The sequence below is a fragment of the Hirundo rustica genome, chromosome 1, assembly GCF_015227805.2.
Source record: "Hirundo rustica isolate bHirRus1 chromosome 1, bHirRus1.pri.v3, whole genome shotgun sequence".
NCBI lineage: Eukaryota > Metazoa > Chordata > Aves > Passeriformes > Hirundinidae > Hirundo > Hirundo rustica.
Window position 1 is genome coordinate 42549642 of NC_053450.1, and position 27565 is coordinate 42577206.

Below are 27565 nucleotides of genomic sequence, written 5' to 3' on the forward strand. Positions count from 1 at the left end.
AGTTCCATTATTTTAATTGATTAAATATAGATTAGCAGTGTTAGTGTAAGAAAGAAGGTTTAATGGTGTCAAAATAATTGAAATTAAAATAAGGAAAAAAAAAAGTTGCAATGCACTTCAGCCAAACTATCACAAATGATATGTTATATAAATACAGACACGAGGTAGCTGGCAGCTATAAATCCACCAATTCTGGAAGTGCCCAATTTGTCTAAAAAGCATAAATTGACAAATATCAATCAAACCTTTCCATTAAAAAAAAAAAATACCTAGTTTATTGCTTTTCATTGTTTACATCAGAAACAGGCAAAGGCTTATCAAAGAAAGTTACCTAGCTGTTGATGGCTTTTGATTATATCCGCTTTTTCAAAAGAACCACTAAATAAAACTTTGAATGCAAACAGCTGACTCACTCCCAATGTTACATATTCTCACCAAAATGAATAAAGGTTTGCATTCTCCAAGGTGAGCGGCAGGGAAAGAAGGCATAATAAACAAAAGAATAGCATTAACTACTTGCTTATAAAAAACAGTAATGAATAAAACCAGTGTTCCCACCAGACAGAATACATTGAAAAAACAGACACTAAGGACTGCAGGAAAGGCAGAAGGCTTCTAGCTAAGGACACAGTGGCATCACAGCAAACAATTCACATTAAGCAGATGGAAATATGATCTGTAGCACAAGTGTGATTTTTAGTAAAGCTTCCCAAAGTTTCTTTTTTGTGTGTTTCAGAAGAGGCAAAAGCGGAACAGACAAGAAAAAAAGGCAAGCAACATAAAAGAGGAAAAGATGCAAGAAAGCAGGACAACAGACTGAGAAGTAGGACAGACTTCAGCAATGTGATCTGAAAACTGCTTAGAGGTCTAGTAAGCAAAGTGAAAGTTATGTTTATTTCTCGAAGGAACGTGGAAGGGAACTAAATGGAAGATGGATAGGCAAGGGGGTTTTGTTTGTTTTTATTTTGGGGTTGGTTCAGTGTTTGGGGTTTTTTTAAATATATTTATATATACACACAGAGAGTGCAAGTTTGTCGAAAGAAGTGATACTACAGATGACAGAACTTACTCCCTTGCAACATATGGAATATCTTGACCTCTCAAATAAACTAAGCATACAAAAGTGATAAGAACAAAAGGTGCATGTAACACCAGCAGCAATATTACGTTCGGCTTTCCACTACTTCTGCCAGTTACTGTACATATATTACATGATTATTATAGAAATGGCACAGCCTCAGACACTTTCCACATTTTATTTACATTTTAAGACTAACTTTAATCTCAATCACATATCCATACATTTCCTTTGTTTCACTAAAACTTAAATGCATGGTTTATTAGAACAAAGACTGTAAACAAATATTTGCCATGTCCAATACATGTAACACAGGAGCTGCTTAACAGAAATTAATCCCCCCATTTTATAAATACAGGTATCAAAACAATCCTGAACATACTTTGTGACACTACTAGTAGTCGGCACCCACACCCTTGCAAAATTAAACAAGATGAGCAACGGTATTCACTGTACCTGCTACCTTAAAACAAATTTAACTGCAGCTCTTTTACTAAGCAAGATGGATAAAGCATGCCATTTATATTTTGCCTCTCCAGAAATTATTTTCAGTAACATATATTATTCCACAGCAATATGACACTTTCTGTCATGCTTTCATCTTGTAAAACCTGAATTCCAATTATAGGCTATTTCAGGCTTATGCTTAAATGACAGTGCCTCAGTAAGAGAAAAAAAAAATTGTGCTGCCTTTTTCTCCCATAGTGCCTGAAAACATATTGGGCATACATATATTATATATATTCTTACAAATGTCCAGGTCATGTATACCAGCTGAAATTCTTTAATGTGTGGGTGTTTGCATTGTGAGATTTAATCAAGACATTACATGAGTAGAAGGTTGTTGTTTTAAGACAGAAGTTTGAGAATCAGCTAAAATTAATTATTGTAAGTTTGTCCCTCTGGAGGTTGTGGAAGCTTCATATTTTCTTTGGACATCATTAGACGTCTTAGCTCTTGAAGTACAACTTTAATGCTATATGAATTTTGCCATTTTGCTAACACTGGTATGCTCCGTGCATCCACCTGGAAAAAGAAGAGAGAAATCTCATTTATGATGGAACACAAATCTCTACATAAGTAACTGTTAATCGACCTAATTGCTCTCAGAAGCGGTCTAAGCATTCCCTGACACCTTCTCTGTGGCATAAAGTCCCTGTGTTTCTAAAATATTTCAATGAAAACAATCAAATACTTACACACAGATACAGATTCTGCAATAAAATCCATGCAGGTGGACCCTTCCATCTGTGCTGCTACTTATATTAGTGAGAAGGAAAGGAGGAGGGGAGGAAGACATCAGCAAACTGTTCACTGTAAAACTGGAGATGCTATCTCGCAAAATTTATAGGTTTTTTTCAAATTACCCCTAAAAAAGAAACAAGTAATCACCTTCACTATGCTAATATATGTACCTGGGTGTTCTTCAGATCTTTAAAAGAACCTGCCACAAAAGAGTCCATAGAATACCTTTCTAAAGGACCATTTCCCTTATTATTTCTTTGCTACAAGTATTGTTAGTGATTTCTTTCACATTGATATAACACAGTGCTTCTGATACATCTAGATCCACTACACATACTAAGAAATGTCTTGAAATACTGAAATAACTGATTTGTAATGCTTGGACATTTCTTAGCTCTTTGCATCCTTCTCACAGTAAGTCATCTTACTGTACATCACTTACCAAGTGGAATATGAACTGAAAGGAAAGGACGTGGGACTTCTCCTATGCGTTTATAAAACCTGTGGGACAATTTACACAATTATATTATAACGGGGAGGTTTCCACAGGAAAAGTCAGCAATTGAAAGTCATCCTGGGAATTGTTTTGGCAGCAGGTTAAGTCCCAGCCCCTGCATGGAGGAACTTAAGAACACAGAGGGACCTACAGCTGTGCAACAGCAAAGCAGGCCCTGGGGCAGGAAGAGGGCTACTGCATGCTACTGGATTCCTTTGGTAGAATTGCAGCCCACATGCCTACAAGAATGCTGGAAGCCACTGTTTTATGATTTAGGCAGCATAAAACATCAAGAAGTTTCTTATCCCATCTTAATTAGGGCAAGCTGAAAGAAAAAAATACCTGGAATCAGAAATAAGAATGTTAACACAGATATTTTATTTCTAGATTATTTGAAGCTGTCTATTTTCAGAAAACCAGATGAGACTAAACCTTTTTGTAGGAGGAAACTGAGGCCAAGGTTTAACAACATGTTGGCCTGGGCAGCAATACTATCCTAAGAAACTTCTGTTTACTTTCTTGTTTATTTAGCAGTGCTACTGCCTGTCAGCTCAGGTAAACTATGTACAGAGAAATATTTCCTGAACTGAACTGACAGAACCCACCCAGTTTAAAACACCACCTTAGAAAGAAACCCCTAAGCAGGATCCTTGACCTTATTTACAGCTCAGCACTTAAAAGCCTTTCTTTTCACACAGTGCTCTGCTCAGGGTTGGGAACCCCTTAAAGTCAGCAGAACTGCCAACAATAGTGTATCATCAAGTGACAGTACGAATGGCAGTCAGATTACTTAATAATTATTGCAAACATTTGATAAAAAAAAAAAAAAAGAGAAACAGCATCAAAAGAAAAGCTCTATTATGCAGTAACATCATGCCAGTTTAAAATACAGGTGTATATAAGCTAATACAGAAAGGTTTTGAAAGTTAGCGCTGGTGAAATCATCAATGTAATTCCTGTACTATTACTACTTTTTTAAAGGAAGGTTTGGGTTAACGTGGTCAATAAGAGGCAAAATGGCTGGAAAGGAAGCTGTTCTGGGACTACAGAAATGAGTGTCTATCTTCAGTCTGGAAATTCTGCTTTCACACCATCTTTCTTCTCCTTGCTGCTCCTTATTTTGGCCTTTGTCGGCTCCCTCAGGTCTGGATGTTTGCCTCAATTACAGCACACAGCAGCCAGTCACCACTGCTGTTCAAATAATGCAGTTCTACAAAGACTGGAATATGAGAGCTGATCACTTAAGGGTAAGCTCCTCCTGCTTTTCTTTTTTGCTGGGAATTTGCAACAAAAAACCTCACAGATTGCAAACTCTGCTTTAACATTGCTATGAATGTTTTCTGACTAAAGACTACTGCAACATGACATTTTTGTTGCTTGTTTATCTCAAGTCTCTTTTCTGCAAGTCACCAACTTCTTTCATAACATCTTGCAGTAAAGATTTTGGCTCTGTTTACTGTCCTACAGAATTGATTTCCAAGTCAGTGCATAATAAACTCACTTTATCAAGAACAATGATAAGACATTTAAGAGAGTGACACAAACCATGTTTAAATCACACAAAAGCATTAACTAATATTCAAATGCACACCCTGGAACACAAATGGAGACATTTCAAGGTCACATAAAAGCTAGTAAAACTGCAAACTGCAATCTGAAGACTATTTTATTTAGACTATTTTATTGGGAGGGTACACCACTGTGGAACCTTGAACAATAGTAAGAGAAGCAATATATAAAATGTATTCTTTTTTTCTAAACAGTTGAAAATAAAACCATTTCTTTTACACAGTGATGCAAAGTATTCAGTGTTTATAATGTTTCAAGTAACTTCAACAAATAGCAAATGTCTACAGCAAACATACTCAAAGCAAAAACTGGACAGCTTATAGATTTACAGCTGAGAGTCCCAAGGGATTTAAAAGGAAACAAGTATTTCCAGCTGTAAATAGTATCTAAATGAACAGAAGTGATTGCAAATCCTGCAAGATAGACTGCTGAGGAGCACTACCACAGGTGCAAAAATCAGACAACCTCAAAAAAAAATGAGAAAACAAACAGCACATTAGAATGCAACCTGTGTTTTATCAATATGGGATACATAAGTCTCCAACGGAATAGACCCTGTAGCTATAGGAATGAAAAGCCAGTTTTACAACAGTGATGCCATTAGCACATAAAAACATTTTGTCCAGCTGTATACAAGTACTTGAACTAGTTTTTTTGACCTTAGTAATCTAATTCTGTAGAGATACAGCAGCTCTGTAGGTAAATTAAAAAGAAAACACCCACAAAAAACTAACTTGCAGATAAGAAAAGACAATTTAACAGGGTGCCTCAGAACACCTAAGTCTTCTGAGATAAAACTAGTATTCCTGAACTAGTTCTCTCCATTCCTGCAGTAAATTTACTAAAAAGTGATTCCCGAAGATATACTGCTGCCAGAAAAGTTACTTACAAACTCCTCTCTCACAGAATAATCAAAAGAAAGTCAATAAAGTTGTACCTGTCAGTACTGATAAATTCATGACACATGCCCTTTTCATGCTAAGTGTAAAAGAATTTTCAAGTCAATAAAGTTGAGAACCACTGCCCACAGGGCAGTATGAGAATAGTTTCCTTAGATCCCTAGTAAGTGCTCTTACCCATCTTCCCCATCCACCACTCAGACTCTAACTCAACAGAAATTACTACCCTCTAAACTCCCAGTGTGGGCCCTACTTTTCCACAGGTGTTAATTGGCACACAAGCCTACCTGAACAACATTACAAATGTTTTGAGTAAAATCTGCTAAGATAGAACAATTTCAGCTGCTCTTTGTCTCAGGTCTCCTTTTGGCAAGTCACAACTTCTTCCTGACATCTATAAGCAATGTGACCAAAAGCTGGCCACACGTCAAAACCCAGGGCGCCTGCAGAAGCGCAGACAGTAGAGGAAGTCTGCAGATGAAAGCCTGCCATTAATTCAAAGAATGCAGCAAACCACTTAGGATCTATTAAACGAAAGGTGACCAGAAAGTAGGAGAACAACTTGGAAGAAACATGAAGGAACTATCAGGAAGCAGCAGTATTAACTGCTACAGGATGCTGAAGGGTTTCTCTAATGACCACAAAGACAAAATAAGATAAAATGCAAGACACTGGGACAATGGACAGTAAAAATTACATAATAAATGTGTTTTAAATTGATTACTTAAGAAAATTCTTTTCATTAAAAATACTATTTATTCCTATTTAAAGCCATTTAAAAAAAGAAGCTGTGCATTTGCATAGCAAATACTTCATAAGATACACAGGTTTATCTAACGATGGTTTGATGTAAGGATATTAACTTATTAAAATCAATTTTTCTGCAGCAAAGACACAATTTGACCAGTGTTTTTAAAACGGCAGATTTCCTGTCACAGTAGTCGCCCTGCTCCTCAGCAACCTGAGCATAGACTTTTCATAACAAAAGCTCCAACTTACTGGCTTCAGTAAACATGAGCCTTCAGGCTCTGCTAGTCTAAGGTCATGCTTCTGAAAACCAACACCTAGACCCTGAGGTATGCAGAGATGAAGCCATGAGAGCATACTTCTTCACTGGATCACAATACATACATGTTCCTATGGTACTAGGGAGAGGCATGAAAATCATCTTCCAAACGTACTATAAGCAGTACTTTTGCTTCTCACGACTTCTCAATAAACACACACCCTCAGACAACAAGCCACAGTTGTGATTAAGAGCATGAGCCAATTTGCAGATAGCAATTTGCAACAGGAGCTTCAGGTAGAGCAAGATTGTTAGCTACATAAAAGTATTTTCAGAGCAATTTTAGATTATTTCTGAAGCATTAGTGCACTAGCTTTGGATGACCAAACAGAACACTGCTCTACAACCTGCAACAGCTCAAAAGATCCCCTGAGAACCTCTTCCCCTGCTACAGTCAATGAGACACTTGAGCTTCACAGTTCAGTACTGTTAATTACAGAAATGCATCTTCCTTTTAAATCTTACAAATTATTTAAAATCCGAAGATGCCAACACACCTTTAGGTATTCCCTTAACCCAATCACTCTGCCTTCACTAAGGACAAATATACACAAAAATGTGATTGCTTCCTGCTGATACAAGCATACACCACTGAAAATGCAAGCCAGCTCACACCTCCTCTGCTTCAGCACAGGGCCACCTCCCTTGCACACAGTATTTGAGTACCTGGTGAGTAACAAACTTGCTTGAGCTGCTGCCACAGCTTATGTCTGTGAACTCATCCCACCCTAACTGCAGGATCAGTGAAAGCAACTTAAAACAAATTGATCTTTAAAATGCATGCGATAACCAGCTACATCAAAAGGTATTAAGACCAAAGTTCAGAATCACCTTGGATTTTAATAAATCCAGTATAAAGGAAACAGGAGTATAAATACACCAGTCCATTACAGCTGAGTTAATACATTCAGTAGGAGTCTCACCAGGAATAACCTGCATTTTTAATTAGTGGAAACATCAGAGAGAGTTTGTAATATTCTTGCTACAATATGAAACTAATCCCCTTTTATAAGAGTATTATGAGGGAAATACCTACACACAGCTTAAACACTTATTGTTTCCTGTTCAAAGATAAAACCTTCATCTTCATTTAAAACAAACAACTGTCTCACTGGTAAGCCACAAAATCCACAAAGATTTGAAGTGGTACACAACCAATTCAATTTAAATCTGTGTTTATATTACAAAAATTAAGTACAAAAGCTCTGTCCAACATGCATATACCTCACCTGATTTTCACAGAAATATATTTTAGTATAAATTAACAACATGGTTGATCTTACCATTTCAACTTACCATTCCATTGGAATTATTTATTCCATTCATATTAATTTTAGTTACAAATCTAACTGTAGGAGGTGCTTCTGGGTATTTAGGTCCACACTCTACTTTCAGACTGTATATTCTGTTTTCATAGTTTGTCTAGAAAGCAAAAAGACAGACTAATGCATTTTACTGAAAGGTAAATATTGGGGTTTTTTTAAACAGAGCAAAGGCAAGAGGAATAACAATCAAGAAATACGAAACAAATACAAATTTGTTAATATGTGTACCAACTGAAGGTCTTGGATTACTGACTGATTTTCACTGTTTTGGTTATATTGATTATTTCATGATTATGCATAAATTGCACTGCTTATTGACAACACACACAGGTTTTAATACAATTCTGTTTTTAATTCACATTTGCTCTCATCCTTTCCATCCACCTGCATCCTGAAAACAACAGTGGCATAGTACAGGACTAAGAGACATCAATTAGCTTTAGGAAAATTACCACCTTCCCCTTTCATAAAATACCTAACACTGTAAAAAAATTGGAAATGGAGAAAGACAGAGGTGTTAATAACCCAACAGTTAAGATACAACCAAAAACAAAATAAAAATATAACTGGCAAAACAAACATGCTCTGGAAGTTGTTAACACTACAGAAAATATCTGAAATTTCTGCAGCTGAGAATTACTTGGTTTGCTGGAGGATTTATGAGCTTGGACAGTAAAGCGACTGCTAGTTTGCAGATGTCATTCCAAAGTGACCATGGAACAGATAATTCTAAGTGCAAGTATACTTTGAGAAAGCCACATTAGAATTAGATATGGTTCTATTTTTTTTTATCTTGTCAAATAGGCCATGCCAAGGATCAGTGCTTTGCTGCTCACATGCACATGCCTCTGTGCTCTAAAAGGAAGATGAACTCCCTTTCTACACCTGCCTTTGCACTGGCACAACAGATATAGCCAACATGAACAAAAAAACCAATAACAATTACATGCCTCTCAACTTTCCAGAAACAGCATCTTTAACCTGTTCTGCATCAGTCAGCTGTCACTCTCCAAGCAGAAGTACCAACCACAGAGCCAAGTTGTCAAACAACAGTCTAATCTATGGGTAATTAAAATGCAGAGTGAAAACAGGACTACTGAAGCACCCTAACTATGTACCATTATTTTTAAGCAGGCACAGAGACTGAATGGCAAGAGGGTCAGAATGAAACAACACAGAACAAAAGGTTTTCTATTATTCTTTCCTATTACTGCGAGTGTAAATTAGGCACTGGACAAGGTTGCCCAGGGAGGTTGTGGATGCTTCAAGTGTTCAAGGCCAGATTAGATGAGGTCTTGAGCAACCTGGTCTAGTGGGAGGTGTCCCTGCCCATGGCAGGGGGCATTGGGACAAGATGATCTTTAAGGTCCCTTCCAACCCTTAACATTCTGATTCTATGATTAAAAGCTAAAGGCCAGAAAAAAAAGTCATCCTGTCCTGCTACAGGTAACAGAGCTGGTACCACGACAAGAAAACACTGTAACTAATATTCTCATTATTCATTCCGCCAAAACAATTTACTTCCCCAGAGAGATATGCTGTCAGTTATAGTGAAAATAGGCCAAAACGTATATAACTCTCCTCACAACTCTGGAAAATCCCAAGAACAGCACTCATTCTCATTCCTTTATTCCTATCCAGGTGGCTTCTCAATTTTGCTCAATTTATCAAGTCATTGTTTTACTGCAAGCCAGGCATCCCTGGCCAGCTTCCCAAAAAAACCCTAAAATCCCACTTTCTGGAAGTCAGAAAAATGTTTCCATTAATCCAAAACAAATCTTACCCTCCTCTCTTGCTGTTGGGTCACCTTTCAAAATGAAGCAAGAAAAAAAAAAAAAAAAGGCTTTTTTTTGCACAACTGTAGAGAAGCCACATATGAGAAGAACTTCATGGACAATATTAGCAACTTTCTCCATGTTGTGCCTAACTGCACCATCCACTTAACTCAGTCAATTCCAAAAAACACTCATCTTCTACAGACCCTAAAACTAAATACGCAATTCTTCTCAAGGTGCTGTCACTGGTTAGGGAGCTGGTGGCTTCCACTTTCTACAGTCACTACAATATTGCAAGTCATTCTATCTGCAAGGCTGCATGTACCTGAAATGGCACAAGATATGTTATTTGCATGTATTCTTTATCATAAAGAAAATAAAATCACAGAACCACAAATTGAAGAGGACTAAAAGTGTATCCCAAGCCTGGTTGAATATATATATATATATATTTTTTTTTTTTTTTTTAAACACATGGGGCCTTATGTAACAGTATTATACACATCATAATCTCTTTTCAAAGATGCGTAGTAGTCTGCCTTAGGATGAACAAGAAAGCAGTCACACGCAGTTCTGGAGGGCTTATGGAGGGCCAGGGATGCCCTATGATAGCTAGGTCAAATTTTCAAGCTTTTATCCCAACACATCAGACTACAAGCTTTCTTCAAAATGTACTCCAGCGCTGACTCCACAGAAGCTAATATCCAAAGCATACAGTCATTATGATTATATTTTAAACCTGCCCTCTCCCAACTGCACCCAAATCTTAGGAGCTCAGCAAAGTCATTCAGGTGTTCAAAGCAGCCTACTCCAAGTGGCAACGGACTTCCAAAAGGAACTTGAATTACACTGACTCTGTCTCTGGAATTCTGCTACTTTGGAAGACATTGTTTTCACTGAGGCAGAGTTCTGATCTCTGTCTTGGACAGTTCATTCCATAAGCCCTGCAACATCAAGCGACATACAAGATAGTTCTCATTCCAGCAGTGAAAGACATGTGCTAACTTAAGGCTACTTAGATATACTAATTTAAAGGTCTCAGTTTACACACTGATCTTTTGCATCATATAGTAACTTATGAGAAAATGTGCAGTAAGTCAAGTGAAGATGTCTCCACTCGTACCTGACGTGGCTGATACACACAAGAGGTGTTTACTTCTCTTGCAAGTTGTATCAGTCTAAATGACATTCTACAGAATTTCAAAGGTCAGAAGGATTAGAGGTAATTAAGAGCTGCTAGTCTTTAGGTATGATTCAACTGAAATACTGCTATACTGGAAGACTATTTGATAAAACTTATGGAAGTTAAAAATATATTGCCAATTTACCACAAAACTGAAATTACCAGGCACGTATGACAAAACGGGGAAGGACCTGTTTATTGTACTATCAGTGTACACTTATGTTCAGTTAACAGTGGAAATACAGAATGAATATACTCGTAACTCAGTGAAATAGGTCTCAAATCGCAACTGGCTTTTACAGACAGCTGCAGAAACAGGGGAGGCTAGCCTGAAACACTTACATGCCAGAAAGTGAGCAATTATACGCTATTACTAAAATTTCATACATTGAATTTTAACTAATTCCTTTACACTGTAAAACAGTAACACCTTTTTGCATTTTGTACTGCCTAAAAACCTAAAAAAAAAAAAGTTTTATTTCATCACACTTACCCTTGGTGGCCCAATAATCATTCCTGTCCATCTGGTGAGTGTCATATCTTCATCATCTTCAAGGCCCCAGCTTACTGTACCATCACCTACTCCCTTCTGCCCTTCTTCAAGTTCTTCCAACAAGCGAAAATTACGAGGTACTTTAACTAGAGAAAATGGAATAATGTAATTAATACTGCCCACATTAAGGAAAAGGTAAACAACCTCGTTGCTTTTATATGTTATACACTGGCAACTGCTGAATATATTTTCCAAGTCAAACAAATATTGCCTGCACAAATTTATTTAGCACTCTAATTGCTTTGAAGCAACTAACTGCTTCACTGGAAGTTAATTACCACCACGTAGTACCAACACAAGCCATAAAATAGAAAATAGGAGAGCTCTCTTTAGTCTAAGACGGCTCAGTTCAGATTCTCTTTCCCATGCACAATACTGTTTAGACCCAGCACATTTCAAAATCAATTGACTGTCTGTCAAGTTCCAATCAACCAGAATCCACATAAAATCAATATGGCAAATTTACTCCGCAACATAATTAAAGAATATAACATTTAGCACAGATTATCCTAATAAATGTCAACTGTAAGACTGAAATATTGTCACTTGATTTCACTTGCTTTAAAAAAAAAACAACAAAAGACGAATATCTGAAAACAAATTGAAAATCAAGTCTTTTTTAATCTAGTGATTAACAATGCCACTTGCCAGAGGAGAGGAAAAATAAGCACAGAAGCACTGATTAAATTCTTAAAGAGAAATAAAGACATACTCACAACAGAATACAAAGATTAAGTGCCTTTAGAGAGCACCAACTAACAGTCACTAATCAAAGTAATTACAGGATTTTCATTATTATTCAGGAAAAAAGGCAGATATTGATGGATATTAAACAACTGGATGCTTAATTGCTTTACAGCATCGAAGCTCCAATGGTACTTCAGCACTGAGGGAAGAAAGTTAATTAATATTTGTGCATGCAGTCATGGACTGCTTTTATTTTCAAATAAAATATGCACAATGATGTATTAATAATACTATAAAAGTTCCACTTATTTATAGCTGCTTATAGTTACTTATTTTTTCTTATACCTTCTTACAACTATAGTATTATCCATTATTTTCACTAGAGAGTCTTTACTGTACAGTAATAATCCAGGTACTCCATAAAACTAAAGACTGGGTACACATGATGTTATTAGCAAGTTTGAAATAGATGAAGGTCAAAGAAAGCCGTTTCGTGTATCACTAAGCATTGTTTGCTTATCACTGTGATTCCAGGTTTTACATCACCCTAGCCTGTACTCCAAGCAGTCGCTATGCAAGAAACAAAGAATTTTAATATATTATTATTTAGTCAGATAATAAATGTAGATATATGGACCAGCATAGATACACATACTTTTTAGCACCTCTTCAAACAGCTTATCTTGCAGAACTATACCTTCTCTTAACCAGCATTTAAAGCTTTTTTTTAGTAACACAGGCTAGGGAGAGGCTTCCAAAAATCTGCAGAGACTATTGTCTCCAAGTTGTCCAAATTCGCAAGGAAAAGCATTACGGGTATAGTATCAGGACAGTGGAAGGAAATTAAGTCATTCATGTGTGACCTCACCTTCCGCCCTGCCTTGGTACTGCCACTCATCTGAGCCCATACTGAGCTACTTCAGCTTCCTAAGTGAGCAGAAAGTTACACATTTTTGGCCAGCCTTCTCATAGCTTAACAAACCAGCCCAGCCAGCAAACGTACTGAAAGCAACAGCAGAGCACATCAAGAAGCAGATCACACCTCAATTTTTTTACATAGAGCCTTTTAAAAACCTACACTGAAATGCATTTTCCCATTCCTCTGGTCCCATTCTGATTTGTGATAAACATTAAGTCTGTACATTTACAGATCTAATTCCAGCTAGAGGTGAGAACTGGCAATCACACTTCAACCACAAAGTTTTTACTTCATATTCATACGTGTTCTGGACTTGAGTCTGCCAAACCAGAATGACAAACTTCTACTCGGCATCACATGACTGAACAGATTCCAATTGGTATGTACAGCCTCAAATTTAAAAAACCCACAACAACCTCCCCCCACGAACCCCATGTACTTTAGCATTCACACATTACTTTAGGCTTCCCCAGTAGCTTAATTCCACCGTTTCTCAGAACTCCTGCTCTGACTGCGGAACTTCTGAGTCACAGTTTAGCTCTTTAAAAAGAACATAAAAAATGGTACCTAACAGGATATAAGTTCATTTCTGATTATGCGCTATCACTTTTCAGCACAGCTGAGATGACCCAACTGCTCATTGTCCTGATGTTCCATGCCTTCTCCCAGAATTCTGTTGCTCTTGCACTAACCAAGCTCCTCTATTAGCCAAATTGTCACACTAATTCAGCAAAAAAGCTGTTTTTCCTTCAGGCAAAAATCAAATCCAACCAGTTAATCAACTGAATTGACTCAGAAAAAAAGAACAACAAATGACAGAGCTGACTGCTGCTGTCTCTCAGCACTTTCCTTTGCAAAACCATGGGTGTGAGGATAAAGGAGCTTTCTGTGACAAAAAGCCACTCCACTGACTCAGCTGTATCACCAAATTGTACCCAACACCTTAAACTGTAGGAGATGACACCTACTAGAAAATAACAACCCCTTATGATGAACTGACCTGTGTTCACCACACTTTTTCCATCCATATTATCTGTGTTCACTGGTTCCCTTAACTGCCCAAGGAGAGCAGTGAAGAACTTGGGAAACCTCCAGAACATCTCCAGAAAATAATTTAGATCTGCTCTGAAAAGAGACAAAAACATCTGAGAGCAAGTGCCAGGCTCCCCACACTAAAATTCGTATCACTGCCAGAACTAAGTAGCAAAACATTGTTCTGAAGTTAAAAATGAGTAAAAACACCTTGTGATAAAAAAAGAATAACCGCAACAAAACACCCAACACACACATACAAAACCCTGTCAATAACAAAACTCTCCCCCTCAAAACCCCACTAAACTGCTTTTATGTTCCTGGCATATATGATTCATGTTTTATCATCAATACTTCAAACTTTAATTGAAGCAATTACTAAATGTTTTAATAGAAAACTATTATTGTCTGACAAGTGACACAGAATAGCTTTAATATTAACACAGTGGATTTTAAAAAAACAAACAACCTAACAACAACAACAAAAACCCCTTACTATCATTTATAATTACAGACTTAGAAACTTCAAGCAAAGTTAACTGGAATTAAATACTATCTTGAGCATCCACTCCTGCCCTTGTGCAGGAGTGCACTCAACATGCTTGCTTTGATCATGCTATAACCTTCACACAAAACAAATTTACCTAGCTTGAAGAATGGAACACATGTACAAGATCATGCCATCTTCTCAGTAAAAAACAAGAACTTCTAAAAGTCCAGTCAAGGATGGTCTGGATTTTCTGGAAATTAAGTTTGCTCCTAGTATAAATAGAAAGTAAAAAAAAATTCTTCTTCTTGCTATTTCATGTATTTCAGAAGGCACACTCTAAACTGCATGTTAATAGTCCATATATAAATTGCAGTTTTATCTCTAATCTGGACAATGCAATTCATCAAATATTTACAAAAAACTTTGAAATATTCCTGATTGAATTTGAGTAAGAATGATTATTTCATTTACAGATTTTGGACAATGAAACAACATTTTTCTGTTCTCAATTGCAGCTCATTAGCAGTATGAAATTACAGAAATCAGCACCATTATTCAGCTGTCTACCAGACCTCAGGTGTTCTCCCCAAAGCCACTGGGGAGATGGGACCACTAAGCAGCTTCAGACAGGCACAGATAGGTTTGTTTTACTCTCTGTAACAGGCACTACTCAGCTAAAACCTCATACTTCCAAGTGAAGGGGATTAAAGCTGTCGATTTTAATACTGGCAGAGCTATAGGCATGGTAAATGCCCTCAGCAGACTCTGATTTACAGCTCAGTATAACACTGCATCCAGCACAGCTCTTTGCAATGATGGACTAGAGCTCTGCATGTGCAATCGTAGATGGGTTCATCCAGATTAAGAAAACAAAAAGCAAAAGCAACACTCCCCACCCAACCTCTCTTGACTTTATCTGCAAAGATCACCTCACTGTGGATTTTACTGACAAATAGCCTCCTGTCACCCCTACCCAAAAACTGTCACAGGAACTGCCAAACAACTTTGATCAAATTCTCACAAACAGCTGAACTACATATATTTCACTTAAACAAACAAAACATCATTCATGCTTCCATATACCAATAGTTTTTAATTTAAAAATGTAATCGTGAAACTGGACTACAGAAATCAGTGAAATTATTGATGAATTTAATACCCTGGAATTAGAAGAGAATAAAAGAAGACTCAGTAAACGAAGCCCATAATTTAAGCATGAGGGTCTACTTTCACATATATGGAGCTACCTCAGACATTACATTCTGTATCACCAAGTTAACAGAAATAAAAAACACACTACCACATACGACAAGTCAGGAAAAAGTTATAGCTATGCTTTTATCCAGAATCTGCAGAACCTGAAGAAAAAAAAAAAAAAAATCAGGAAAGAAAATAAAAAGGAATCTTCAGTGTCCATTAGTAGCACCATCAACTTTCACTAGAGTAACAAATGAGAATTGCCTGGATGGACCTGTTCTTGCTGTAGAGAGTTCCACAGCTGGCAATGTCAGATCACTCAGTGATACAGTGATTTAATCAGCAGCATCAAGACAGAACATGAAGTTGCACTTATGTCAGATCTGACAGAGTTCACTGGATACATTAAATCACATTTTTAAACAATTCACATGGACACACTCCTGCAAACAGAGTTGACAGTCCAAGCTCTTCACATACCAAATGATTCTTTGCTGTGTAACAGGCAAGAGTGGGATAACCTATGCTCTGCTCTTGTAACCTGAAGATTACAAAACTGAACCACAACCCACATTTTTAATAGATTGGCTCAGAGTCAAAAGTGTGAGGTTTTCTCTTAGACCCAAAACTGTGTGTTTTAGAATAACTGTTCACAACAATATCCATACCAACATTCGGTTTCTCTTAAAATCTCCCTCAGTTCTTGACTTCAGTCACTCCTGAAAGTTAGGTCAGTACCAGGACCATTTTACAAGAGTTAAACCAGCACACCCATACTACCAACACTCCAAAAGACAGCTCTAGAAACAAATCCTAATATGCACACAAGAACAAGTCCTATCAAAAAATCCTACATTAACACAGTCAGATACTGTCAGGGATGCTATTCTTCCTGACTGAGACAGCTATGTCAGGAAGTCTGTAGTATGAACCATTTTGAATATATGAGTTATCTCTTGCCCTCTGACTTCCAGCAAAACAGAAATTGAAAAGTATGTTCAGCTCAGTAACAAAGAGGAAAACCTCTCAAACCCCATTTATCAGCTTCAGGCTTGCAGCAAAGTAGTATCTCCTAAGGACAAGCAAAGGGGGGAAGGAGATCAGTCTTGCAAATTTCAAGCCATAATACACTTTCTCCTGGGGCAGGGAGAGGAAGAAAAAAAATACAAAGAAAAACACAGAGAGAACATCTTGTTCCTTTCAGTCTCTGAGCAATTCATCTAGCTCTGGACAAAATGAAGTAAAAACCTGAAATCCTGTACTAATAACAACAGTTCACACACCCACAAAAAAAACATAAAATAATCAAAACCTTAAATAGGCCCTGAAATGGCCAATATGTTAAAAACAAAACAAACAAACAACAAAAAAATTAAGGGGAGAGAGAGGAAAGAGGGTCAGAGCATATGAAATAATAATATATTCTATTCTGGCTGCAGAAGATATTCCTCTGAAAATAACTCTTTTTTTGTAAACTTGATGTGTATTCTTGTTTGCCAGTTAGCCTGCTCACAACAAGTACTCTTTAGCCTAGTAAATATTCTACACACAAGAAAAGCCTTAGTATCAGGAAACCTAACAGGAAGTATTACCAGGTATACCGTAACAATATTGCAGCTATCTGAGGTTGATCACAGTAACCAGGCTCCAAAACCCCAAAATATTTCCACTAACTTGCCTATTACTACAACAACCAAGCTGGACAGGACAGTTTTGTCTACAATTGAACTCCACTGCCTGCATTTACTCCCCGCTATTTTTCCCTACTTTCCTCCAGCCAGTATGTCCCAAAGCAACAAAATTCGAGCAACAGGAAAATCTGCATTGACAGTTTTGTGTTTAAATTGGGACAGTCCTATACTATGTTAACTTAAATGGTGAAACCAAGGTGTTTAGCAGCAATAGGTGGCCCATGCACATTGGTCAGGACGAGGAATAAGGTACTAATCAAGTATGCACCTCACAGAGCTGTAAGCAACACCAGTTTAGGTTAGCCTTAATGATTTTGCAGAGCTAACTATGCTTACCCGTGGAAATTTTCTAGGAATACAGGCTCAAGAAGAAAATCAGGTAAAAATTCATTTCCACATAGGAAGAAATTATTCATTCCAAAAGGAACAAGACAATTAACTTGAAGAATTAATAAGAGATCAGTAGAAGGTAAGATTCCACAGCCCAAGTAAGCAGATGAACACTAATGAACACTACAGAGCAAAAGGCCGTTTATTCACTCTGTTCAGTTCTCACTGTAATTCAGAGCCAGTTTAGCTACAATAATGAACAGGTATAAAGTGTTAAGAAGTAAATGGGTTATTGTACTTCTTTGCAGGACTAAAACCATATATATATGAATATTTATATAAAAAAACACTATGTAGGAGCCCTGTAACTGGTAAACCTCTTTTTCTTTCATATTTGAAATTAAATATGTTGAAAGCACACAGGTTGGAAGACTTCAAGGAAGAGGTGCAATTCTAGGGACCACACTGAAGGTAAAGTATGCATTTCATCAGGTTTTGGGTTTTGGTTTTTTTCATATAAAGATATGTCATTTGCTGAGAAACATTTCCCAGCATGAGACAATAAAGAGCCACAGCAGTGTGAAAGCTATAATCGTTTATCTTAAAACCTAATTTTTGGTTAAAGCTAAGTAAAGTTATACTTGTTTTCAGAATTATAGTAGCGAAAAATGTGTATTTATTTCACCTAAGTGAAATCCTACATTTGCTAGTATCTTAATAGGCACAGTCCAGAACTTAAGTTAGGCTACATGAAAATAACTATCATAGGAAATTCCTTTATATTTGAATCCAGCTGCAGCCATAAACATTCTAAATATGGCAGCTAGTGAGAAACTGTCAATACAGCAGAAGTCTCAGTCATTTACTGCAACTCAGCATTCAGATTTTGTTGGAATGGAAAAGGGCTGGACAGGTACAGAGGTATTCATTTCTTTAGGGCAGGGCACTAACATTAGTTAAAAAAAACCCTGAAACAATAAAGACAAGATAGATTTACAGAAGCAGGTTTTTTTCACCTGGCTTTCCATTTCATATGCATACTCGTAACGTTAAGAAACTATCAACTATCTACTAGTGATAATAACTGAAAATTATAAATTCTACACAGAATGACATTTTCAGTGCTAGCTTTAGTTTCACTACGGTGGGAAGAAATTAATTTCTGGAAAGCTAGCCATTAATAGCTGGATTGACAGACACATTAAATGTTCCGGTTTACAAGCACATTAAAATGGTTTAAAACACAAATCTTGATGCTGCAGTAAGAGATCTCAGCAAATCAAAACTGCAAAAGCAACATCAATTTATTCAGTGTGTTTCAGTTGCTGATGGTTTCACACTAAGAATGACAAGACCTCAAACTTGAGCTCCCCAGCAGAGTGCACATTCCAAATACAAAACTTCTCAGGGAAAAGTTTGTACAATTTGAAGTTTTATCAATTACATTTTAAAGTGTCAGAAATTATTGGCAAAACAAATAGCTACATTACCAAGACATCACCTAAGTAGTCCCTTCTTTTACCTTGCCTCCTGAGTAACCAAAAGGAAGTGAGTCAACTCCTTCTAGTAACTTTGATTTCTATCAATTCTGTTCCATAATCCATTGGATTATTTACTGAAGGCAGCCCTGTGGACACAACTCTTCCTGTGATAGTCAGTATCCCCCAGGGAAACACATCATATCTGTTTAGTTTTTATTCACTTCTAACCATGCTCACAGCCACCCCTCTTTACCCTCCTTACCTGCTCCCCACTGCCACTCCTTTCCCCTTATGCACCTTTCTCAGAGGAGCAGCTGCCATTAACTACCCAATTCATCAGAGCTGCTCCAGCCTCGGACCAGCACCCGTGGAGGAGCCAATCTCAAAAATTCCATGAAGTTTTTCCCATTCTCCACCATATTTCCTTACCAAGGTTCATGCCTCACTGAAAACCTCCATTCCACAACTCCTGCAGCCCAACTTCCGTATGTCCTTTCCACTTCCCTGATTTGTTACAGAACAATACCCTACACATCCTAAGGTTGCACAAGGTACAACAGTAAAAAAAATAAAACCACAACAACAAACACCGTAAAAAAAAAGAGCAAGAGTCATATGCACATCAGTGAGAAGAAGTACAGAGTAGTCAAGATTGGATATGTGCACACAGAGAATATAGTCCAGACCTGAGAGCAACTCCAGCTGAACTCAGCTTTGTTATGGAGGAAGCAACAACATCACTCTGTCTTTACACTTTCATGCAAACACGACCATCTTGAGTACTGCTGCTGGCATGGAATGACTAATGGTGCTCACAAAAATTGCACTAATGAAGAAGCTTGCTTCACTACAGATACAAATGTTGATAAGACTACATAATAGAGAAGGCATAAGCAAGCCCTAAGCAAAAACAAGGGGGGGGGGGGGGGAAGAAGGCAAAAAAACCCCCCAACCTTCACAAATTCCCACAAACGTTTTGAGTAATTAAAATATCTCATCCAAATAAACTTTTTATAAAAGTTACCACAACAACAGAAAACTATAGTATAAACCCCACAAAACTGGACTGCAATCCCAAACGAAAATTGATATAAATTGCTAAAAAGCAATTTTACAAATTTGCACCAATGTAAGTGGCATTTCTTTATCGGTCTATATTATATCTAAGTGCATTTTGTTCTTGCTGTTATAAACAAGACCACTGTTAGGTCTGCACTAGCAAGACACTGCATGACCCGTGGTGTCTCACACTATAAGAAAAACCATACAGGTACTAAACAGTTAAGTCACTAAATAACTCATCAATTGACATCCGGGCTGTTTGGTGAAGGGTTGAAAGGCACGAGCTGACTACGGGGTTTAAAACTTAACTCTTTACAGGCAACCACTGAATGAAACACATGAGCTATTAAATAATTCAACCACCTTCCCATATGTTTTAGTGTAAGAAATGATAGATTATAAAAACTGACACGTTGTGACGCTTAGCAAATTGAGAATTACTATTTCAGTTTTGTATGAAACAATATAAGGCAGGAAGCCAGCAAACAGGAGTTAGAAAAAGATATCTGACATTTCAAAAACCACCAAAAAGCAATATTAACTGTGATTTAATAGTCTAAGGAATCAAGACTTTACCAGGAAAAGAAATCTTTCCAATTTCTACCCTCAGAAATTAAAAACTAACCCCCAAACTGGTTTAGTACAAATTATCCCGTTATTAAAAGCATAAAGCTAAATAACAGCAGAAAAAATTAATGAAAGTTAAAATGGCTCGTTTTTGAAAGTTTCGTTTTAAACCTGATTTTGTGCTGACAGAGAGAAAAAATTATTTGAAACACATACTTTTTAAGTAACCTTTTAAATTACAATGACATTGGAACTTTTCCCCACCCCGCCCCCCAAATAAATGGACAAGGAGGAGCAGGAGATGACGAGAACCCAGCCGAACCCAGTATCTCGTCACGAAACAGCTTTCCCAGGGTCTGATTTAGAAGTTAAGAGTGCAATGTGTGACCCAGATAACATGAGTAGCATCAAGGATTTAGTCTAGCAAAGCTGTAAAGCTGTCTTAAACGGGTTTCAAGTCACTGATTAGCAAACAGTTGCTCTAACATTTGCATGAAGGTTCTTTTCCACCATGACTCAGCACCCATCCACAGTCCAAAACATAAAGATCCTTTATCTATGTAAAACAAGTAATGTTATTCAGCTATACACGAAAGCATACACTTATGGATATAATCAGCAAGTGCACCAATCATCACGTATTTAGTAAAAAAATTTCGTACATTATTTTTGAGTCATACTTCACCCTATTTTCTATATGCTGTGGTACTCAAAAGTTCAAATTATTTAATATTTACATGATCACACATTTCATTTCAGTGAGAAGAAAATTTACAATTCCTTCTCTGGAAAAGTTCTAAGTTATACGAATAAAACTGAACATTTTACTGCAAATAAACTGAATAAAGGACACTCCTTTTACATGTATTGGGAAAAATGTTTTGATTTACTCAAGCAAATTGCAAACACACTTAACCATCCAGATTATGAATAGTCACAAATACAATGGAGGGAGGTTATTTATTTTCTTTATGCTGTTAAATACATGTAATGTAAGAATTTTTAGAAAGAGCATACTGAATCTATAATTTTTCTGACTATTTTTAAAATCTAGTTGAAGCATCTCATCCTTCTGAAATAAAGGTTGTAAGTTCTAAGTGTTGAAGATTCTACTCCTTCCAAAATGCTAACTAGAAATGGTTTAGAGTCACAGACTTAAATCATCACACATTTTTTAAAAGGCTGTAAACCAGAAGCTCATGTTATTCAGAACCAGTCTGACAGCTTCACAGTCATAAGTTTCTGCACTGATTCAATTCAAAATATTGTTTGAATTATATCTCATTAGTGTATTCCAAATGACAAATACAAAGAAAAACATTCTTTGGGCAGGACAGCATACAGTAAAACCCTTCCAAATACTTAAACCAAGGCTACTTTGAATGCTTTCCCCACAGCTCTTTCTTGTCTTTCCATGGTCTGTGCTGAGGTTCCCACAACACAACTGAGACAAGGCAACAAAACCTAACAGGAATAGCTGGAGCTGATGCAGTACTTTACATTAAGTTTCAGCCAAGATGAAATATGAGCTACACTGTAGATAAAAACAGTTAATAGTGCAGATAACAATAAAAGATAACAGATAGAAGAGAGAATAGTAGATAAAAAGAGTAGGGACAAGAGAGAGGAGAGGTCTGTTAACAAAAAGAGGCTGAACAGTTTCACAGCATGTATTTAACACTGCCTCTGGAAAAATCTTCCATAAGGCAAAACACAAACACTAACAAATACATATGTAATTCAATTCCACCAACTACCCCTAAGACTTGGAAATCAAATTCTTACATGAGAAGCCTTCTCATGCATGCTCAGGTTTATAGTATGGACCATCTGCCTCCAACTGCTGAAAGGCATTATCTTCTTGAAACTATGTTGTACCTTAACCAGGCTAAAATTTTCCAGGATTGTATAGAATAGTTTAGATAGTGGGCTTCAATACTTTATCTGACAACATCCCTGAATTTCAGACAAGCTCTTAAACAAATAGAAGATTACAAAGTAGGCCACTTTTCTATTGCAGAGTAAGTTGCTTTGCTGCGAGAACATACACAGCTACTGTGACAGAAAGACATAAGTAGGTTTGTATTTAAAGACAGAGTTATAAAACACCAGGAACAAAGACAGGAAAATGATACAGGCAAAGCTCTGAGAAGAAACAGAGCATCTTGCCTATATATGCCCCAAAGTTGGAAAGAACTGATGGTCTATATATAGTTTAAAAGTCGTTTGTAATCTAAACTTTTCTCAACCAAGCTGAAATAATTTGTGGTTTGTCAAGATGTTTTTAAGCAGGCAGAACAATCACAGTTGCAATTCCTTGTGCATAGGACAGGATGGAAAAACGCTCCACACAGAGTACTTGCTGCCTCACAGAACACAGTATTTTACTTCTTTTGTTTTGTTTGATTACTTGTAGCTTCAATAAGCCTGCACTTACAGAGCTAACACTGTAAACCCACAGAATAAACTTTGAGGCCTGTAAATTTCTTAAAAGCTCTTAAACTGACTTCTTGGACCAGTTCTGGATAAATGAACAATGTGGTGGAGGCATAAGAGAAAATGGAAGGGAGTAACACACCCTTCAAGGTAAAACACAGTGGATTGAAAACAGACAACTATTTCCTCGACACAGAGAAAAAAAAAGGAAGGTACCGAACATTCAATAGGTCAAAGGAAAAGAGAAGCCCACCTGTGCAGAGTTTTCTAGACACAAAGTTCAAATTATATCACACAGAAAAACGTCTTTAAATCGTTGCTTCTACATCCCACTTATGAATATATCCCCTTATTACTCTTCTGAATGGCTCTTACCACAAAGGATATAAATCCTTACCCCACTAAGCACAGAACAGACAGACATCAGCTTCATTTGGAATGAAGAAAAGAGTTTCAAGGCATTTAAGAGAAAGTATTGCAAAATATCTCACATTACAGAGTATCTTGCAATTGAGGATTTTAAGAGAGGAAGAAAAAACCCCCAATTTTCAAAGCAAATTAAATCAAAAGCAACAACAACAAAAGCCCCAACCATTGGAATAGCACATTGAGTCCTTGCTTCCCATCTCAGGGAGTCTAGAATGCACTCAAGAACACTTCCAACCCTTCACTTTCAATACCATCTTCCTTACTGCTGTAATCATGCATGCTTAGAATTGCTTCAACAACCACCAAATGTTTGCAAATAGAAGTAAAAAAAAGAAGTTATGAAGAAAAGGCACTGACATGCATCATGCCGTTTCTACTCACAGAATCAAGCATCTACAAAATCAAAGGGAAGGACATTTTTGCATGGGCATCTTAAGTTACACAATGAAGCTGTTTCATCCTTATAGAGGAGAATAACTGGAAATCAAGAGTATGGATTTTACAGAAAAAAATATTTCACAGGGATCTAGCCAGATGCCTTCAAATACACTTTCAAAAAAGGTTGCTCAAGACTACTTACTAGAAGTAAATCAGGATCTCATATAATTTTTACTGTAGCTCAGTCAATTTTTCTTCCCTGAATACCCAGGTTGAGCAAACCAAGGGAAATTTTCATTAACTCAACCCTATCCACCCTCCCCCAAGCTACTGAAGCCCTCAGTTGAAAAGGAAGGAGGGAAAAGCTTTAGCAGCCCATAGTTACAGCACCATATTTGACACTGCTGCCTTAATTCTTCTATTTTTCCACATAAATTCTAACCACTTAGTGACACCATCACCGCCTTTAGGGAACATTCACATTTTAGAGATATATGTATAACCTTATGTATAAGGTAGTAAGTGAAACTGAAATTATCAAAATGCAGAAGTTAATTCCTGAAGTAACTCCTCATAATGATGGTTTTTATCTGCTTCTTTTTTTCAAGGCAGACAAGAGATGTTTAAATGGTATGCCTTATTGAATTATTTCTTTTAACTTGAAACTGTGTGTATTTACATCTTCTACTATGTCTTTTCAAACAGATTAACAGAATGAATCGCCAGCTAAGCAACACAAAAGATGACTATCTATTATATATAGATGTTCTCTTCTCTAAAAATTTGACTTGTTTAACCCTAGACCTCCAGCAGTACCCACACAAATAACCTAAATCCAGCTTCAAGCAGAAGGAGGTGCAGTATCAGATCAAACTGCAGCTTACAAATATCCAGTTCTAGCACATGCAGTATGTAAAATTTACTCATTACAGGTGATTTTAGGAAGCAGGTAAGATAGAATTTATTTGGCACACATTAAAGAACAGCTATTTTCATATTAAATTCTCTGCTGTTAAATGCACATCATTTGTTACATGACTGCTCATATAATTATGAAGCCCAGGAAAAGAATTTCTGGGATAAAAGTAAGACAGTTGACCTTAGTAAGTTTTGCTGTTGACTTCCTTGGGGCTAGAATTTCATTCCTGGACTTCATGCAATCAATTTTTTTTTTCTTTTTTCTTTTTTTTCCCTGAAATTAATAATGAGGGAGTTGAACTTTATAGCAAGAGCAGAATAAAGTCATAGAGCTAAGCAGATTTAAATCTTAAGTCTATAACAAAGTTAACAGCAAATCATTCTCCTCCCTCTACCACAAATGATTATAACACAGCTTCCTGGCAAGAGCAGTTCTGGGTGAAGTCTGAATTTTTGCATACTATGTGGAAAGAACAAAACAAACAACCTCCACCCCTCACCCCATGTGTGTACCAATAAAAAGTCACAGTATTTTCTCCACAAGAATATGTTGTTTTAGAAGCCCTGACTAATTTTCCCAGGAGTTTTGTTGATGATTCAGCCTGCTTGCTGCATTTTACTACAACTAATCAGTTTCATTTAATTTCTCCAATAAGGCATACATGCAGTACTGGCCCATTGTTTGGAGCAGTCACACATATTAAGGGTTTCCTACATCTCCTGCTTTTTATGAACTTTAAGTGTGGCTGGTGTGAGTCAAAAACAACCCCCTTGAGTAACTATAAGAGATATAAGAGATTTTAAAATAACTCTTGTAAGACTGCAAAGAACACTTATGGGCAGTGAAACTATTCAAGTTCAGTCAAAAACTATTTCTTCTTATAAGGCTGAAGTAGGAAGAAAATAGCTTTTTTCACTACAAAAATTTTTAGTTAACTGATATTCCACACTAGCCAGGTTGAATGCCAAATGCCAGTACTCAATACACAACCTAAACCAGCTTTGCCTCCTACTGTATTACAGGAGGCAAAGCTAAAGTCTGAAAGTATTGCTCCGTAATAAAACTCTTTCAGATAACAGGGAAAAAAGTAAAAAAGAATCCTAACTAAATGAAATGCAGTAATTCCCAGATGAGTAAACACTTGGATTTCTCTGAATGTATCCATTCTAGCTCCGTTTATCATAGGCAATAGCTATCTTTTTGGACTGCTCTTCCACATAATTGCAAAAGCTACATTCACAGCTCAGTTTATTGCAACTTCATCTCCTTCCTCTAAAAAAACCCCAAAACCTGCCCAAGCTCTCCTCACAGAATCAACAGCAAGGTACCAAGACCAGGTTAAATATACAGATGTTTCTTACGTTTTGTCATAGTCCCAATACCACAGTGATCCAGTGGACTGGCAGCAGAAATAAATTAGTGCCAACATTCACCCTAGACTAGGCGCTGAAGTTAATTTATTCCCCTATCCTGAGGTCCATCAATCCCACTTAAAAAGTCTCAGGGGGTGAGAGAAGTGGAAACAAGCCCCTGAAGACTTCAGGTTTCAGCACTGAGAGAAGGGTCTCTCATGAAATGAAATGGAGACAGTGTAACTGTGCTTCTAATTCAGCACTTGAAGCAGTATTCTTGCCCCCTTCTTTGCCATTTTCCACCATGTTCTGCCACACCAAAGCTCCGCACATGGTGTGCTGGTTAGCGAGACTGGCTTCCTGGGATGACTGGCAGCTACCTGCCCTTAAATTTGCCTATGAGAGAGACCCTTGAGCTCCAACGGATGCCATAAGGAAGAGAGCTCCACTCCTTCTTCCCACTACACTACAGTAACCACTGAAGTGAAGCATCTTTGTCCCAAAACACAACACAGGCCTAAGCCCTTCTCTCCCGAAAAAAAAGAGGACACAGACAATCCTTTATTTTATATACCACTATACCACATCTTCTACGTTCACCCAGTGGTATACGGGGACACACCTTCAGAACAAATCTTTCCTTCCTGCCGCATTTTTACCAAGCTAACAACATCTCCTCCCTCCCTCACGTACAACAGCATCTATCCACCCATTGTTGCCTCTTGGCAGGCCAGTTCTTCCCTCCCCCGGCCCTCGGAGCCCTGGCTCCCATCACGCACCCCCAGGCCGGGCTCTCACAAGGATGTCGCTGCCCCACGGACGGAAGGGATCGGGCCCGGGCCATAAGTGAATTAGGAGAAATTTCTTCACATGAGACATTGCAAGGGACTGCCCAGGGAGGTGGTGGAGTCACCGTCCCTGGAGGTGCTTCAGGAAAGACTGGACGTGGCACTCGGTGCTCTGGTCTAACTGACAAGGTGGTGTTCGGTCATTGGTTGGACTCGATGATCTCAGAGGTCTCTCCCAACCTAAGTGAACCCGGGATTCTGTGATAACCTGTCCCGGCGCCCCTGCAGCTTCCCTTTCTCCCCTGTCAGAAGACAACTCCTCCCCACTCGGGTCTCTCCCGTCGGAGGCAGCTCGCCCCCCCCATCCCGGAGAACGGAGACCCGCCCCGGGCCCTTGCGGAGGCGCCTCCCCGGCACGAGCCCAGCGCGCCGCTCTCCCGCTCTCCCGGGCCCACCGAGGCCCCCCCCCCCTCACAGACCTGTGGATCCGGCCATCTTGTCCGAGCCCCCCCCACACCGCTCCGGGCCCGCACGCCACGCGCGTCACTTCCCCTTGGAGCGGCTCCGTCACTTCCCGCCAGGAAGGACGAGGCGCATCCCTGGAGCGCGCGGCGCGGG

General features: G+C 37.9%; 1 protein-coding gene across 2 annotated transcripts; it reads right to left on the minus strand.

Moving 5' to 3' along the window:
* Window positions 1-27544, minus strand: UBE2V2 (ubiquitin conjugating enzyme E2 V2). Of its 2 annotated transcripts, XM_040059689.2 has the most exons (4): window positions 27427-27544; window positions 11130-11275; window positions 7650-7775; window positions 1-2104 (listed from the first exon to the last, which is right to left on the minus strand). In XM_040059689.2, the coding sequence occupies exons 1-4, from the start codon at window positions 27440-27442 to the stop codon at window positions 1958-1960; spliced, it is 435 nt and encodes a 144-aa protein (XP_039915623.1). In that variant the 5' UTR covers window positions 27443-27544; the 3' UTR covers window positions 1-1957. The 2 variants fall into 2 exon arrangements, with proteins under 2 accessions (XP_039915623.1, XP_058275950.1); XM_058419967.1 differs by lacking the exon at window positions 7650-7775.
* Between the last annotated feature and the right edge of the window lie 21 nt (window positions 27545-27565).

Coding starts and splice junctions, on each gene's coding strand:
- UBE2V2 (XM_040059689.2), bottom strand. Junction 7,776..11,129: donor TGATTATTGGGCCACCAAGG/GTAAGTGTGATG, acceptor TTTGCTTTCTAG/ACAAACTATGAAAACAGAAT. Junction 2,105..7,649: donor TAAATAATTCCAATGGAATG/GTAAGTTGAAAT, acceptor TTCTTTTTCCAG/GTGGATGCACGGAGCATACC.